Source organism: Nelumbo lutea, chromosome 3 (genome assembly GCF_056320005.1).
Source record: "Nelumbo lutea isolate HS-2025 chromosome 3, American lotus-T2T, whole genome shotgun sequence".
NCBI lineage: Eukaryota > Viridiplantae > Streptophyta > Magnoliopsida > Proteales > Nelumbonaceae > Nelumbo > Nelumbo lutea.
The window spans coordinates 17562766-17576719 of record NC_142686.1 but is presented as its reverse complement, the minus strand read 5'-3'; the positions used below and the strand labels follow the sequence as shown (position 1 = coordinate 17576719).

General features: G+C 40.7%; 1 protein-coding gene across 2 annotated transcripts in view; it reads left to right on the top strand.

Annotated features, from left to right (window-relative positions):
* Window positions 1–13954, top strand: part of EMB2773 (PHD finger family protein) — a 66310-nt gene that overhangs the window by 26494 nt on the left and 25862 nt on the right. For both annotated transcript variants that reach the window (XM_088974874.1, XM_088974873.1), the window contains exons 12-15: window positions 52–262; window positions 350–400; window positions 510–668; window positions 765–932. In XM_088974874.1, coding sequence (XP_088831000.1) covers window positions 52–262; window positions 350–400; window positions 510–668; window positions 765–932 — 589 coding nt within the window. The remainder of the gene's footprint in view (window positions 1–51; window positions 263–349; window positions 401–509; window positions 669–764; window positions 933–13954) is intronic.

Sequence of the window (13954 nt, the reverse complement as noted above, 5' to 3'; positions counted from 1 at the left end):
TAATTCCATGTTTACTATGTTGTTTTGATGCTATAAGGCTGTTCTTTGCAGGTTTTACCTTTGCCTATGGTACAAAGATGATCCCAGATCTCAGGAGAGGTTTGTTTACTACCTTGGTAGACTTAAGGCAAAAGATATTGTGCGGGACTTTGGGACAGTCTCTTCTTCGTTAACTAGAGACTCGGTCAAAAAGATATCCTTAGTGTTGGGACAAAATAATTCTTTCTCCAGAGGATTTGATAAAATCCTATGCATGCTTCTGGTAAGTAGAATATAGTTTATATTTACATTGTTGTCTTTAGTTGTTATCTAAAACCTTCTTAATTCTTAACATATGTTCTGACATCAGGCAAGTTTGAGGGAGAACTCTCCCATAATTAGGGCGAAGGCATTACGTGCGGTAAGCAGGAATTCATTATCCTTCTAAATACATTCTGATGCATGTGGCAGAAAATCAGATTCCTATTTATGGCTTATTAGCATCATTACTACTTTAATAATTGAAACAGGTTAGCATGATTGTTGAAGCCGATCCAGAGGTTTTGTGTGATAAACGTGTCCAATCAGCTGTTGAAGGACGGTTCTGTGATTCTGCAATCTCTGTACGGGAGGCTGCACTGGAACTTGTTGGTAGGCATATTGCTTCACATCCAGATGTTGGTTTGAAGGTATCTGAAACCAAACTTATCGTCATTCTCTCCTTTTTTCTGTTATCAACTTGGTTTTTTATTTTTAAATAAAGTTTTTTCCTCCTATGGCTCTAGTATTTTGAAAAGGTTGCTGAGAGGATAAAAGATACGGGAGTGAGTGTTCGCAAACGAGCTATCAAGATTATCAGGGATATGTGTATTTCTAATGCTAATTTTTCAGAATTTGCTACTGCTTGCATTGAGATTATTTCTCGAGTCAGTGATGAAGAATCCAGTATTCAGGTTCGTCTTCAAACAAACAAACAGTTCCTTTTTGCAGTGCTAATTTACTTTTGTCATTTGTTTTTCTAAACTAAAATGCCCTGATGTAGAAGTAATCTTGATGGAGAGAGATGGTGGCTGTATCATTTTTTAGTCAAAATGTTAGTTGAATTATAAGCTGAGTTGTATTATGATGTATCAAGATCGGTATTGAGCTAAAAGTTATAATTTCAATGAAACAGGGTTGAATTATTTAAATGTTTGCTAATTTCATTTTGTTTTACCTAGGTATGTGAACCAGTAACCTAGTATGAAGTATTTCAGTACACAGTCTCAATTTCTAGTGCAAGGAAGCTTCTGTGAAGTTAATTTATTACTAACACAGAAACACAAAAGAAGAATGTGACTAGAATTTCAGGACTCAAAACATCCACTTGGCTTCCAAATCAAAATGTTTCATGACATACAGTTTTATTGTCATGTTCATGATTTTGGCCTTCGCCAAAACTAACTGTTTTTGGAAACACACAATGTTAGTCTTACTTCACCTTTTTTTTATTGAAAATGGTAGCTTTCATTAATAAGGATAGATTAAGGCGTACAAATGTCAACCATTCACAACAGTGTTGACCCTGAAGTTTGTCTCAAAGATTACAACACAGCCCAAAACAGATTACCCCTAAAGGCTCCTTGCTTTGCCATGGTATCAGCTAAACCATTGGCTGACCTCCTGGTCCATTTAAAGAGTGCCCTAACTTCCCTTGTCAAGCAAGAAATTTCCCTCATTTGCTGTATATAAGTCCAAACCCTCAAACTTTTTGTTTGCAGCCATCCTATTAGTAACTTGGAGTCTCGTTCCACCTCAAGATTGTGGAGTCCCCACTGCTTAGCCAACCTCAAACCTTGAAGCAAGGCCATAATCTCAGCTCATAGTGAGCCATCCACACCTATTATAGTGCAATTAGTCTACCCTCCCCATTTCTGAATGCTCCCCTCAACTCCAGAAGGTCTTGGGTTACCCAATGAACTCCCATCAAAATTCAACTTCACCTTATTTTTCCTTGGTGTAGTGAGCACTATGGGTGAGAGGGGTGAGAAGGACTTACAGTAGTTGGAAGATGGTGGTCTGAGGTATCGATTGAAGCAAAGAGTTTTAAGTTTGAAGAAGGAAAGGGTGTCTTGAAGATCAGAGAGAGTAATAGGTCGACATTATTGGTAACGAAGGAGGTCATAGTATGGGTGAAAGGTTTTGTTGATGGTGCTATTAACTCATGTAAGGAGGAAGGTTGGAAAAACTCTTTGTCAGTTTCTGGTAAGACCTTTTGCAATTGAATTGAAAAGGAACAACAAAGGTTGGTTCATAACTGTGACTGAGTTTTTTGGAAGAAATGGAAAACAAATGGTTTGTGTGCCGGAAGGGAAAAAGCAGAGAGGGTGGTTGGCTTTTGTGGAGGAGAATCTTTCCTTGTCGCCTCGGCTAGAAAGAAGATAGAGGAAGTGAAGGCATCTGGTCCAAAGCCCAAGGATCAAGGCAGGAAGACTCAGGAGGAGGGATGTATGATTGAGACTACTGTGAGTGTAAAAATGCAAGGCTCTGGGCCTCTTGGTTTTGTGGTTGTATGCTCTTCTAATCACCAGAGAATATGGGTAGGAATAGGGACAGATGAGTGGAAAAAAAGAATGGTGTTAGTGGTTGATAAGGGAGTTAAAGATTGGAAGGAAGTATTGAATGCAATTGCAGGGGTGATAGGCATTGGTAATGAAGCAATGCTATTCCCATTTACAGAAACTAAGGCCATTCTTGATCTAGGCGACCAGGACTTGAGCTTCAAAGTAGTGGTTGTGGATGGAGACCTTATACAGGTCCAAAACTGGAGCCCAAGCTGTAATGAAGTTGCAGTTCAAGATGGGTGCACCTGATTGAAGCTTATTGGCTTTTCTTTCAACCTCTGGCGGGACTCTGTTCTTGAACAAATTGTTCAGAGCTTCAGAGGGGTGCTGTTGGAGGCTAACAAAAGTCATTTGGGTGCTGTTGAGATTAAGGTCGCCAGAATCAAACATGAGAAATTGCCCAGGTTCTTTGAAATCTGTTCAGATGGTGTGTGGTATAAGATGTGGGTGGCATCAGAAGTTGAACAGGTGTGGTGGGGAAGAACTCCCAAGGTTGAAGACGAAGGTGAGATGGAAGGGTGGTGGACACGTGGAGGAAAGAGAGTGGGGTGCAAAAAAAAGCTGTAGGGGGAACCTAAATTAGCATTTAATCAGTCGTTTGGGGTAAACCAAACGACAAGCATGCCTGTAAAAGAAATTAATTCAAATTTATTTGAATTAAAACACAGTTAGGGTGGGCCGATCACTAAACTAGGGAGCAATATTAGAGACCCACGTGAACTTAAAAACTCACGTAGGTCGGGGCAAGGGGATGGAACAAGCATCGGTTGTAGAGCGTTTTTTGGGTCTATCATCTTCTAAAATGGCGAGATCTGCTGATGAGAAGTTGTAGTAGCGGAGAGTAAACAAACAAAGTGTTCTACAGTGGATGCCCCACGGAAATCTTGAGAATCTTAGCTCAGTGTGACGCTCCTCAGAGAAACCGAACCCAAGGTATGCAAGAGAGAGAAATGAAGAAAGGGAGGAGTTGGATGAAGCTTGGGTGCTCTGTAGTGTAAACGATGAAGATTTGGATGAGAGTTCAGACAACAGTATCAACATTGGAAGTGTGAATGGTGATGGTGGTTGCAATGTGGGTGATATGGGCCTACTGAAGTTTGCAAGTCTTTTTTAGGGGGACTTAGACGAGAAACAGATTTCTACTCTAGACGGCCAGGGAGGTCTGAATGATAAGGCGGGGAGCAATGAAGGGGCTGCAAGGGGTCTAAGAAAATGTGAGGTGTGGGTCATTTTCTTTAGTTATTTCTTATGGATAACCCCATGATGAAGAATATAAGATGTCAATGATTTGGCAAAGTATTCCTTTGCGTTATCAGATCGAAGAACTTTGATCTTGGCATCAAACTGGGTTAGAATCATTTGGTGAAAAATTGGGGTCAGGGAAGGTACCTCATCTCATGAACGCATGAGATAAACCCAAGAAAAACGGGTATGGTCATCAACAAATAACAAAAAATATTTGTACCCACCCATGGAAGGGATATGATAAGTCCCCCAAACGTCAGTATGCACAATATCAAAAGAATTATCACTCTTTTTATTACTCAATAAATAAGGCTTTCTACAATGCTTAGCAAACTCACAACTTTCACACTGTAGTTGAGACAACTCAATTGATTCAAATAAAGTAGGAAACTGACTCTGTAAAGATCGAAAAGACAAATGACCTAATCGGTTATGCCAAAGCATAACCGGACTCACACTCTGAGAAACAAAAGACAACTTCTCTACTGACTCTCCCTGACGGAACTGCTCCTCGAGCAGATAGATCCCATTCGTCTCACGGCCAATCCCAATCACCTTCTGCGTCTTCAAGTCCTGAAAAACACATCGGTCAGGGAAGAGGTTACTGAGCAGTTCATATGCTTGGTAATACTACTGACTGAAAGAAGGTTAGTATCAAGCTTAGGCACATGCAAAACAGATGATAGGGACATAGTATCTGAAAGCTTGATGTCACCCTTCCCCAGAAATAGGAACGAGGGAGCCATCAGCAATAGATACCTTATCTCTACCAGAAGACAAATGGTAAGTAGTAAACAGTGAAGGCAAACTAGTCATGTGATCAAATGCACCTGAGTCTATTACCCAACAAGGCTCAGTAGTACCTGGAGTTGAGGCATGATAGGAAGCTCGAGTACCTGAATGGGCGAAGGCAGATGTGACAGGGGTTGATGGGGGCTGTGGTGGCTGAGCTGAATTTCCAACCTCCTTTTCTAGCTGTATTAGGGCAGCTCGAACTGCAGCTAAGGTCTCCAAAGATGTTCCTTTTGTGTCAGATGAGGATGTTGAACTAGTGTTCATGGCTACATGAGCAGTGCCCTTCTTGTTTTTTAACTTCGCAGGAACCAAGTGAGGATGCAGTTTCCAACATGTCTCTTTTATATGTTTGGGTTTCTTACAATGTTCACATACTACATCTTTCTTGTCTTCCTTCCTCCTGTCCTTTTCTGAACCACCCTCTGATTTGGGTGTAGTCGCTACAAAGGCTGATACGGGTTGCATCATAACTTTCCTTCTGGTTTCTTCACTGTGTACAAATGAGTAGGCCTGAGAGAGTCACATTGTCTCTAGTCAAAATCTGCTGCCTCACAATATCATATTCTGGGTTCAGTCCCGCTAGGAACTCAAACACTCTGTTTGTCTCGATGTGCTTTCTATGGGTCTGAGCATCTTTGGGACTCTCCCACTCAAAAGTCTCTAAGTGATCAATCTCATGCCACAGGGACTTCAAGGTAGAGAAGTAGACTGATACCGGTTTCTCTCCTTGTTTAAGGTTGTTCACTTCACATTTCAATTCATATGCTCTGGCAACATTAAGGGGTTGGGAGTAAGTTTCTTTCATAACATCCCATATCTCCTTGGCTGTCTTTGCCCACAAATAGTTCCGGCTAATATGAGGCTGCATAGAATTACACAACCATGTCATAACCAAGTAGTTTTCTTGCAACCACTTGGTATATGTCGAGTCTCCATTGGAAGGTTCTTTCATATCTCCCAGGAGGTACCCTAATTTACCTCCTCCACCAATAGCCATCATGGTTGATTGGGCCCATTCCAAATAGTTTGATCCATCAAACTTTATGGTCGTAATCTGACCACCCATCTCAGAAGCACCACAATAACTGATGTTCCCAAGACTGCCTTCTGCCTGAATCTTAGACTCCATTTCTGTCAAGTCTCAAACACAGTACTTGAGTCACCAATCACAATCAAAACAGTATAGGCCCGATCTGTATTGTCAGTGTATGTGCATAAAACCGAAGTAATTCTGATCTGAAACCAACTACCCAACACAGTAGTAGCTGTCCGTAGATCTCCAACCCCCTTAGAACTCTGAGAACAACTTTAAAACAAAACTGATATGCTAGGGAAAGTTAGGGTTTTAATCAGTCTTGAAAGGAAGCAATTCAGTCGCAGAGTCTAAACTGTATAGATGAGCTTGCAGTGATAAGAAACCCTAGAATCTGATCGGACCTACCAATCAACCTAAGAGTAGCTCTAGGTAGATCACAGGGTTCAATCAACCACTAGGGCTTGTTGCAGATCACTTTCAAACCCTAGAGTAGAGAGAAACACAGTTCGGTTCAGGGTTTGCTGGAAAACCCTAGGAAATCGAAGAGAGAAAGAGCTAGAATGGTTCGGCCTTCCCCTCCAGATAGGTCCAACCTATCTTCTCTGGAAGAACTTCTGTTAAAAAAGTAACAACTTACAAGACAAAACAATTCGCTGCCTTTTAGGGTTACCTGAACCCTAGTCTTCTCTGATCCTTCCTGACCACCAACACTCTGCAATCCTAGCAAGTTTCCAACAGCTGCTAGTACCTCTGGCGATCTCCAAGAATCAGCCTGTGATCTCCTCCTCTTTAGCTTTCAGTCCTAGCAGATTCTCATGTGGTCGGCTGGTATTAGACTCGCATGAAAAACCCTAACTTGGCTCTAATACCATGTAAGTTGTCAAGACTGCTATTTAGTCTTGATCACTAAGAGATTTCAGGTTCGATGAGAAGAGAATGTGAAGAAGATGTAGAGGAAAGAGTGGTGGAAGAGCAATAGAACACAGAATTTTAGGAGAAGAACAGAATGTCAATATTCTGTCGCTGCCACTCTAAGTTAATATATATAGGTTATGCTAGTTACATGAAAGGACATATCTGCCCTTGGTGTTTACATCATAACTGCTAACAAATAACAAACGATATAAAACTGAAACCAGAAATAACAGAACAGAAAAATAACCACAGCTGTGACTAGATACATTCTACCCTACGGACATAGTGGGACCACAGCTGTGGGGCCCACATCACTGTTCTCTACATAACATCTGGCCTTACATTGCCCAGTCTCAATTTATATTTGGAGGCATTTTCTTCAACCTTTGGAAATCAGCTGGGTAATGCCAAATTCTGTGAAGGATCTGCTGTTGTGTTGGCAGATTGAAGGTCTCAGCAAGAAAGGTATCTTGGTTTGGAAGACTATCTTGGCTGCTGTGCTTCAGACTATCTGGATTGAAAGAAATAACAAGATTTTTCAGTGCAAAGCTAAATCTTTAGAGGAAATGGTGTAGAAAGCTGTGGGTAAACTTCTGTCCTGGGTGTCGGTAACGGAGGTGTTTAAAAATCAGAATTTGAGCCTGTTGTTTAGATCTCAGAACTGGATGTATCTGTAATTTGTGGTGGCTCTATGTAGCCTCTAATGGCCTAGGCTCCTTTGTACTGGTTCTTGTTTTAATAAATTACCTTACATTTTCAAAAAAAAAAAAAGGTGATGGAAGCAGACTTGGGATTCGTGAAGTAAATGAGGCTAAAGACATTAGCTAGAATAACCCATCCTCAAGATTTTGTGCAAGGCACAAAAGAAGGGGTAAAACCGGGAGAACCTGAGGCAGAGTAGGAATGTACTAATAAGGGGTGAACCAAGGGTAGAGAGGAGAGATTGCCATGTTGTCCAAGGGACAGAAGTGCTTCCCAACCAACCTAGGGAGACAATTATTTACCAATCTTCTGAACAAGGAAGGTTGGGAACAATGTCCTGTGTACTTCACCAACTTGTCAATCAAACCCAGGTAACCAAATGAATTTAGTTTGTGCTATTAATGTTTTTTCTATGTCCTATGTTCTAGATTCCGCTCCAATTCCATGTCCAACAGCCCGTGTATTTGTAGCAAACCAAGGTGGTGGGTCTTCTAAAGTTATGGAGAAGGGATTGAGGGACTGTGGGGGGGGGGTGGAAGGAAGGCATAGGAATTAGAAAGTATGGGAAATTATTGAAAGAATGTTCAGTGAAGTTGAACAAAATATGATGTGAAGGAAGGATTTAGAGGAGAGAACAAGGGAGGGATTAGTTGAGAGGGGAGGAGAGGAGGGGAATATTTAGAGAGGACAATGGTGGAGGGATCTAATAGAGAAGACTTGTAGCAGACTTTGTGGGGAAGCTAGGATGTAGAATGGAAGATTTGAATGGGTTGAAAAGTGGTCTACAGAAGAAGAAGGAAATTAAAATAAAGAAAAAAAAACTGAGTGAAGTTGAGAGACTGAAAAGAAATGAGGAAGGTGATAAGAGTTTCAGGGTAAAAGGAGATAGAAGGAAAGGGTGGAAGTAGTGGTGAGTAGGGAGTTAAGGAAGAGGTGACTATGAAGATACTTAGTTGGAATATGAGGGGCATAGGAAGTGTGAGGAAAAGAGCTACGATCAAAGAGGTAATAAAAAGGTATGACCTAAACATTGTTTTAGTGCTGGAATTCAAGACAATGGAGTTTAATAATAGATGGGCATGGAGTGTTTGGAAAGCCAGGGAGATTAGTTGGATGGCTGCTCCCTCTTGGGGTGCTTCAGGGGGGATAGTGACAATGTGGAAGAGGGATGCAGTTGAAGGCTTGGTGGAACTGATTGGAAAATACTCAGTCTCATTGAAGTTCGAGCAACAAGAGGATGGTTTTGTGTGGGTGCTCACAAATGTTTATGGACCAAATGACTATAGGGTGAGAAAGGAATTGTGGGAGGAGTTGGCTGATATCAGAGGGCTATGGGATGGCCCTTGGTGTGTGGGTGGGGACTTTAATGTGATTAGATTCATGGAAGAAACCAATAATACTAATCAAAGGGTGACAACTAGTATGAGGAAGTTTAATCGGTTTGTGGATGCATTTGAACTTAAAGAGATACCAATAATACTAATCAAAGGGTGACAACTAGTATGAGGAAGTTTAACTGGTTTGTGGATGCATTTGAACTTAAGGAGGTACCTTTAGCCCACAAGACATTCACTTGGTCAAATCTCCAATCGAGTCCCATTTGCTCCAAGTTGGATAGGTTTTTGTTCTCTTTGGATTGGAAAGAACATTGGGGGAACTTAGATTCTAGAGCTCTTCCTAGATTGACCTCTGACCACTGGCCTATAGTGATTTGCAAGGAGCAAAGGAGTGGAAGACCTTCCCCTTTTAGGTTTGAAAATATGTGGTCATTCCATCCTAGTTTCACTAAAAGAGTAAGGGAGTGGTGGAATGGGAAGGGTTGAAGTTCCAAAAAAAATTACAATTTCTGAAAGCAAAGATCAAGGAATGGAATCAATTGGAATTTGGAAGGCTTGAAGAAAGAAAGAAAACTTTGATGGACCAACTTGAAAGCTTAGATTTGAAAGAAGGGGAGATTTTGGAGAGGCAAACAAGGAACAAAGAAGAGGTTTGAGAAGACAATTAGAGGATTGCCTACATAAGGAGGAAATATGCTGGAGGCAAAAATCTAGATGTAAATGGCTGCAAGAGGGAGATGGGAATACCGAGTTCTTTCATTCTTTGGCTAATGGGAGGAGAAGGAGAAATATTATTTCCAAATTGGAGGTGGATGGAGTTGAGTTAACAGAACAAGATGAGATTGCAGAGGCCTTTGCAAGACATTTTAAATCCATTCTAAGAAGGCCTGTGAGTAGGGGGTGTGGTTAGAAAGTTTGGAAGAAATTAAGGAGACTGTCTTCTCTATGTATAGAACAAAAGGTTTAGGTCTAGATGGTTTCACAATAGCTTTTTACTAAGATTGTTGGGATACATTGAAAGGTGATCTGTTGATGATGTTTGAGGAATTTCATAGGAGAGGAGTGGTTAACCAAGGTGTGAATTCCACTTTTTTAGCTTTTTTTCCAAAAAAGAAAGATGCATCCCATCCGAAGGACTTCAGGCCAATCAGTTTGGTAAATAGCTTGTGTAAGATCCTTGCTAAGGTTTTGCCTTTGAAATTGAAGGAAGTATTGCCAGATATCGTTACACCAAATCAAGGAGCCTTTGTGAGTGGAAGACAAATTACAGATCATATCCTAATTGCGAATGAGAGTGTTGAGAATTTCAGGAAGGATGGAAAGAAGGGAGTGGTATGTAAATTGGATCTAGAGAAGGCTTATGATTTGGTAGATTGGGATTTCTTAAGGAGAGTTATGATCAAATTTGGATTTGGGGCTAGATGATGCAAATGGATTATGGGGTGTGTTCGGAATTGTCATTATTCTGTACTAGTGAATGGGACAATGGTAGATTTCTTTCCAGCCATTAGGGGTATAAGACAAGGGGACCCCCTATCTCCCTTCTTGTTCACACTGATTGCTGATGTTTTGGGGAGATTGATTCACAGAGTAGACTCTAGGGGTCTCATTAGAGGATGGGGAGTTGGAAGGGGAGGAACCCCTCCTCACCCATCTATGGTTTGCAGATGACACGATTTTGTTCTGTGAAAGAGGAAACTTGGAGTATATTCGAAACATGAAATTGGTGATACTACTTTTTGAACAATTGCCAAGATTGAAGATGAACTTTGAGAAAAGTTGTGTAGTGGGTGTGAATTTGGAGGAGGGGGAAATTAGGGAGAGTGTAGAAGTGCTAGGGTGTTAGGTCTCAAGATGGCCATTGAACTACTTGGGGTTGCTATTGGGTAACAATCCAAAGAGGGAGAGTTTCTGGAATTCGGTGGTGGAAAGATTTGAGAAGAGACTTGTCTCTTGGAAAAAGAATTACCTTCTCCTGGAGGTAGAATGACATTGATTAAGGCTACTCTAGCAAATTTAAGCATTTATTTCCTTTTAGTGTTCAAAATCCCAGTTAAGGTTGCTAACAAATTGGAAAAGATGATGAGAGATTTCCTTTGGGAGCCAAGAGAAGAGAAGAGGGACCATAGGGTATGTTGGAAGGTGGAAACCAGGAGTAAAAACAGTGGTGGTTTAGGGCTTGGGAACATTAGAGAAAGGAATTTGGCCCTTCTGGGAAATGGTTGTGGAGATTCCCACTAGAGAAGGAGAAATTATGGTTCAAAATAGTGGTAAGCATACATGGACTGGAGTTAAATGGACGAGATGCTGGAATCTGGGCTAGGACCACAAGCGCTTCGCCTTGGAAAGCCATTCATGATTTATTACCAGTTTTTTCCCCTTTTATCAGGTATGATTTGAATTTAGGTAACACAATAAAATTTTGGGAACAAACTTGGGTGGGGAATGCCCCTCTAATGGGACCGATTTCTTTCTTTGTATAAAAATGAGACAATTTCCTCTTTCAGTACCCCTTCCTCTTCCATTTCTGGGTTTGGTTGGAATTTGGATCTGAGAAGGGTTGTGAGAGACTCAGACCTTGACAATATTTTGAGTCTCCTCCAACTTCTTGATAAAGTCTTCTTAGACTCTGCCAATGAAGACTCTAGAATCTAGATCCCCACCCGTAGTGGTTCTTTCTCTTGTGCCTCCTTTAAAGTGTTAAGTCAGTCCACCAATTCTGTAACCCCCCCTTCCCTGTTAATGAGGTTTGGTGTAGGCCAATTCCTCCTAGGGTTGGTAGTTTTTGCTAGGAAGCCTTTCTGGAAAGAATCAACACTGGTGATCTGCTTCAAAAGAAGAGACCCAATACTTGTTTGTCCCCTCATTGATGTGTTCTTTGTAAAGCTGAAGGGGAGACTGATTTTCATCTATTGGTGTCTTGCCAATTTGCAAAGTCTATTTGGGAGTGGGCTTTCTCTCTTTTTGTATACTTGGAATCTTCCATCAAATTTGCAGTCTTTTTGCTCCTTTTTTTAGGGGGCGTATGAAAAGGGGAAGGACTATGTGGAGAGGGCTGAGGGCAGCATTATGCTGGTGTTTATGGGAAGAAAGAAACTCCAGGATCTTCTCTGAAGTAGAGAGAGGTGTTGAAGATTTGAGGGCTCCGATCCATATAAGGGTTGTACAGTGGATGAAATCCCAAGAGCTATTCACAAATTATACAGTGGATGGCATGCTGAGGAGTTGGGGTGAGATTGCTAGTTGTACGCAAACTAAAGCAGTAATGAGTGTGTCTTGGACTCCCCCACTTGCGGGTTTCATAAAACTAAACTTTGATGGAAGTAGCAATGGGAACCCTGGACAATCAGGGATTAGGGGTGTTTTCAAGGATGAGAATGGTGTTGTTTCTGCCATGTTTTCAAGCCCAATTGGAGTGGGTGACTCTCTCAAAGCTAAGATCCATGCAGTTATGGAAGGAGTCCAAAAAGCTAGGGAGATGAATGTTAGAAAACTCATAATTGAAGGGGACTCTGAGGTTGTGGTAGGGTGGTTGAATAAAGACGATAGTGGTTAATGGGGTTATTTTAATGTGAGGAGGAAATTTAGATGGCTGATTTGAGAAATGGAAGTTAAAATCAGTTGGGTAAAAAGATTAGCTAATTCTTTTGCTGTTGGGCTAACTAAACAAGGGGTGGACTGAGATTCAATGTTCTGGGCACAGATGCAATTTAAATTTCTTTTTTCTTTTTTCTCGTTCTCTCTTATTTCCTTTCTTGGGGCTCAAGCTGAAGTTGGAAGATAAGAAAGTTTGTCTTCCTCTGTGTAATTCTTATTGTGATAATTAATGAGTTGTGTTATTGATAAAAAAAATTCAACTTCACCTTTTGTTGTGTTGAAGGGATCCATTGAACTTGAACTACATTCTTTATAGTTGAAGAATTTACCACTACCGGCCACCCTCCAAAAATGTCCTTAATTGAGTAGTCTTTGAAGAACATAATCGATTTCAACCACTGAATGACCTTAGTAGTTACGTAGTTAATGATTTGCTCCTTGGATCTTTCAATCCCTTGAAAATATCTATTATTTCTTTCTTCCTAGATTGACCAGATGATGGTTGCTCATGTAGCTCTCCACATCACTCTTCCTTTTTTCTTTGGTTGTATAAAAAAACTTGGGTAGAAAAGCCCTACCACATCTGAAGGAGGATTCCATTTGCAACCAAAGAGAGACAAAAACCAATTTTTAACAAAAGAAGCAAAAGCGTTAAGATAAAAATAGGTGTGTAATTGTCTCACCACAGCCTGGGTATGGACTACAAACATGAGTCGATAGATACCAATTTGGCAATCTTCTTTGTAGATTGTCCAAAGTGTTCATCTTCTGAAGCACTACCTCCCAACAGATTTGGGGTACAGGGTTACACCAAACTTCCTTCATTGGAAAGGATCTTTAAGTTAGAAGACTGAAGAAGAGTAGTGGAGGAACAAGTAAATGAGCCAGAAGGGGACATCGATGAAATTCTAATTTCCAACAAGATTGATCCAAAAACATAGTACTAAGAAGAGATACAAGGTCATCCATCAATCCCTTTTCAAACTGCCTTGATCCTCTCCTCCAACCCAAATCCCATGAATTTTCATCGCCATAAAACATATGAAATTACTCTGCCTTTGTTTAGGAAAAGGGAATAAGTAGATAGAAATCTATCCTTAAGAGAGTATCCCCAAACCAAACATCTTCCTAGGAAGATGTTTTTTTTTTTTTAGATCAGTAACAGAATCAATTTGTTGAAGTTTGACCTGCCCTAGTTTTCTGTCTTGTTTGTTGACTGTAAAGTAAAGTAAACAACAAGAAGTAGGAGAGGAAAGAAGAAGAGAGAAAAGAGAGGAAAGAAGAAGAGATAAAAGAGAGGAAAGAGAGAAAGGCTAGTTCGAATTAGAGAAGAAAAGTAATCCCTAGATTTGACCAGACCTGTTATTATATTATTAACTTATTGGAAAAGACTTAAGTGCCCTTCTTTAAGTAAGAGGCACTTGAACTAACATAACAGTACACATCAACATTCTCAACAAGTACAAAGACCGAAATACCCCTTCACCAACACCACTAACACTCCCCCTCAAGTTGGTGAGTATATATCTTATAATCCCAACTTGTTACATATGTAGTCCACTCTCCCCCGACTCAAACCTTTTGTAAACAAGTCTGCCCACTAGTTTCTCGTACTAACATATGCAGTTTCTATCATCCCATTCAGCACCTTCTCTCACAAAATGACAGTCAACTTCGATGTGCTTGGTTCTTTCATGAAACACCGGATTGGAAGAGATATGAACCGCTGCCTGATCATCACAATA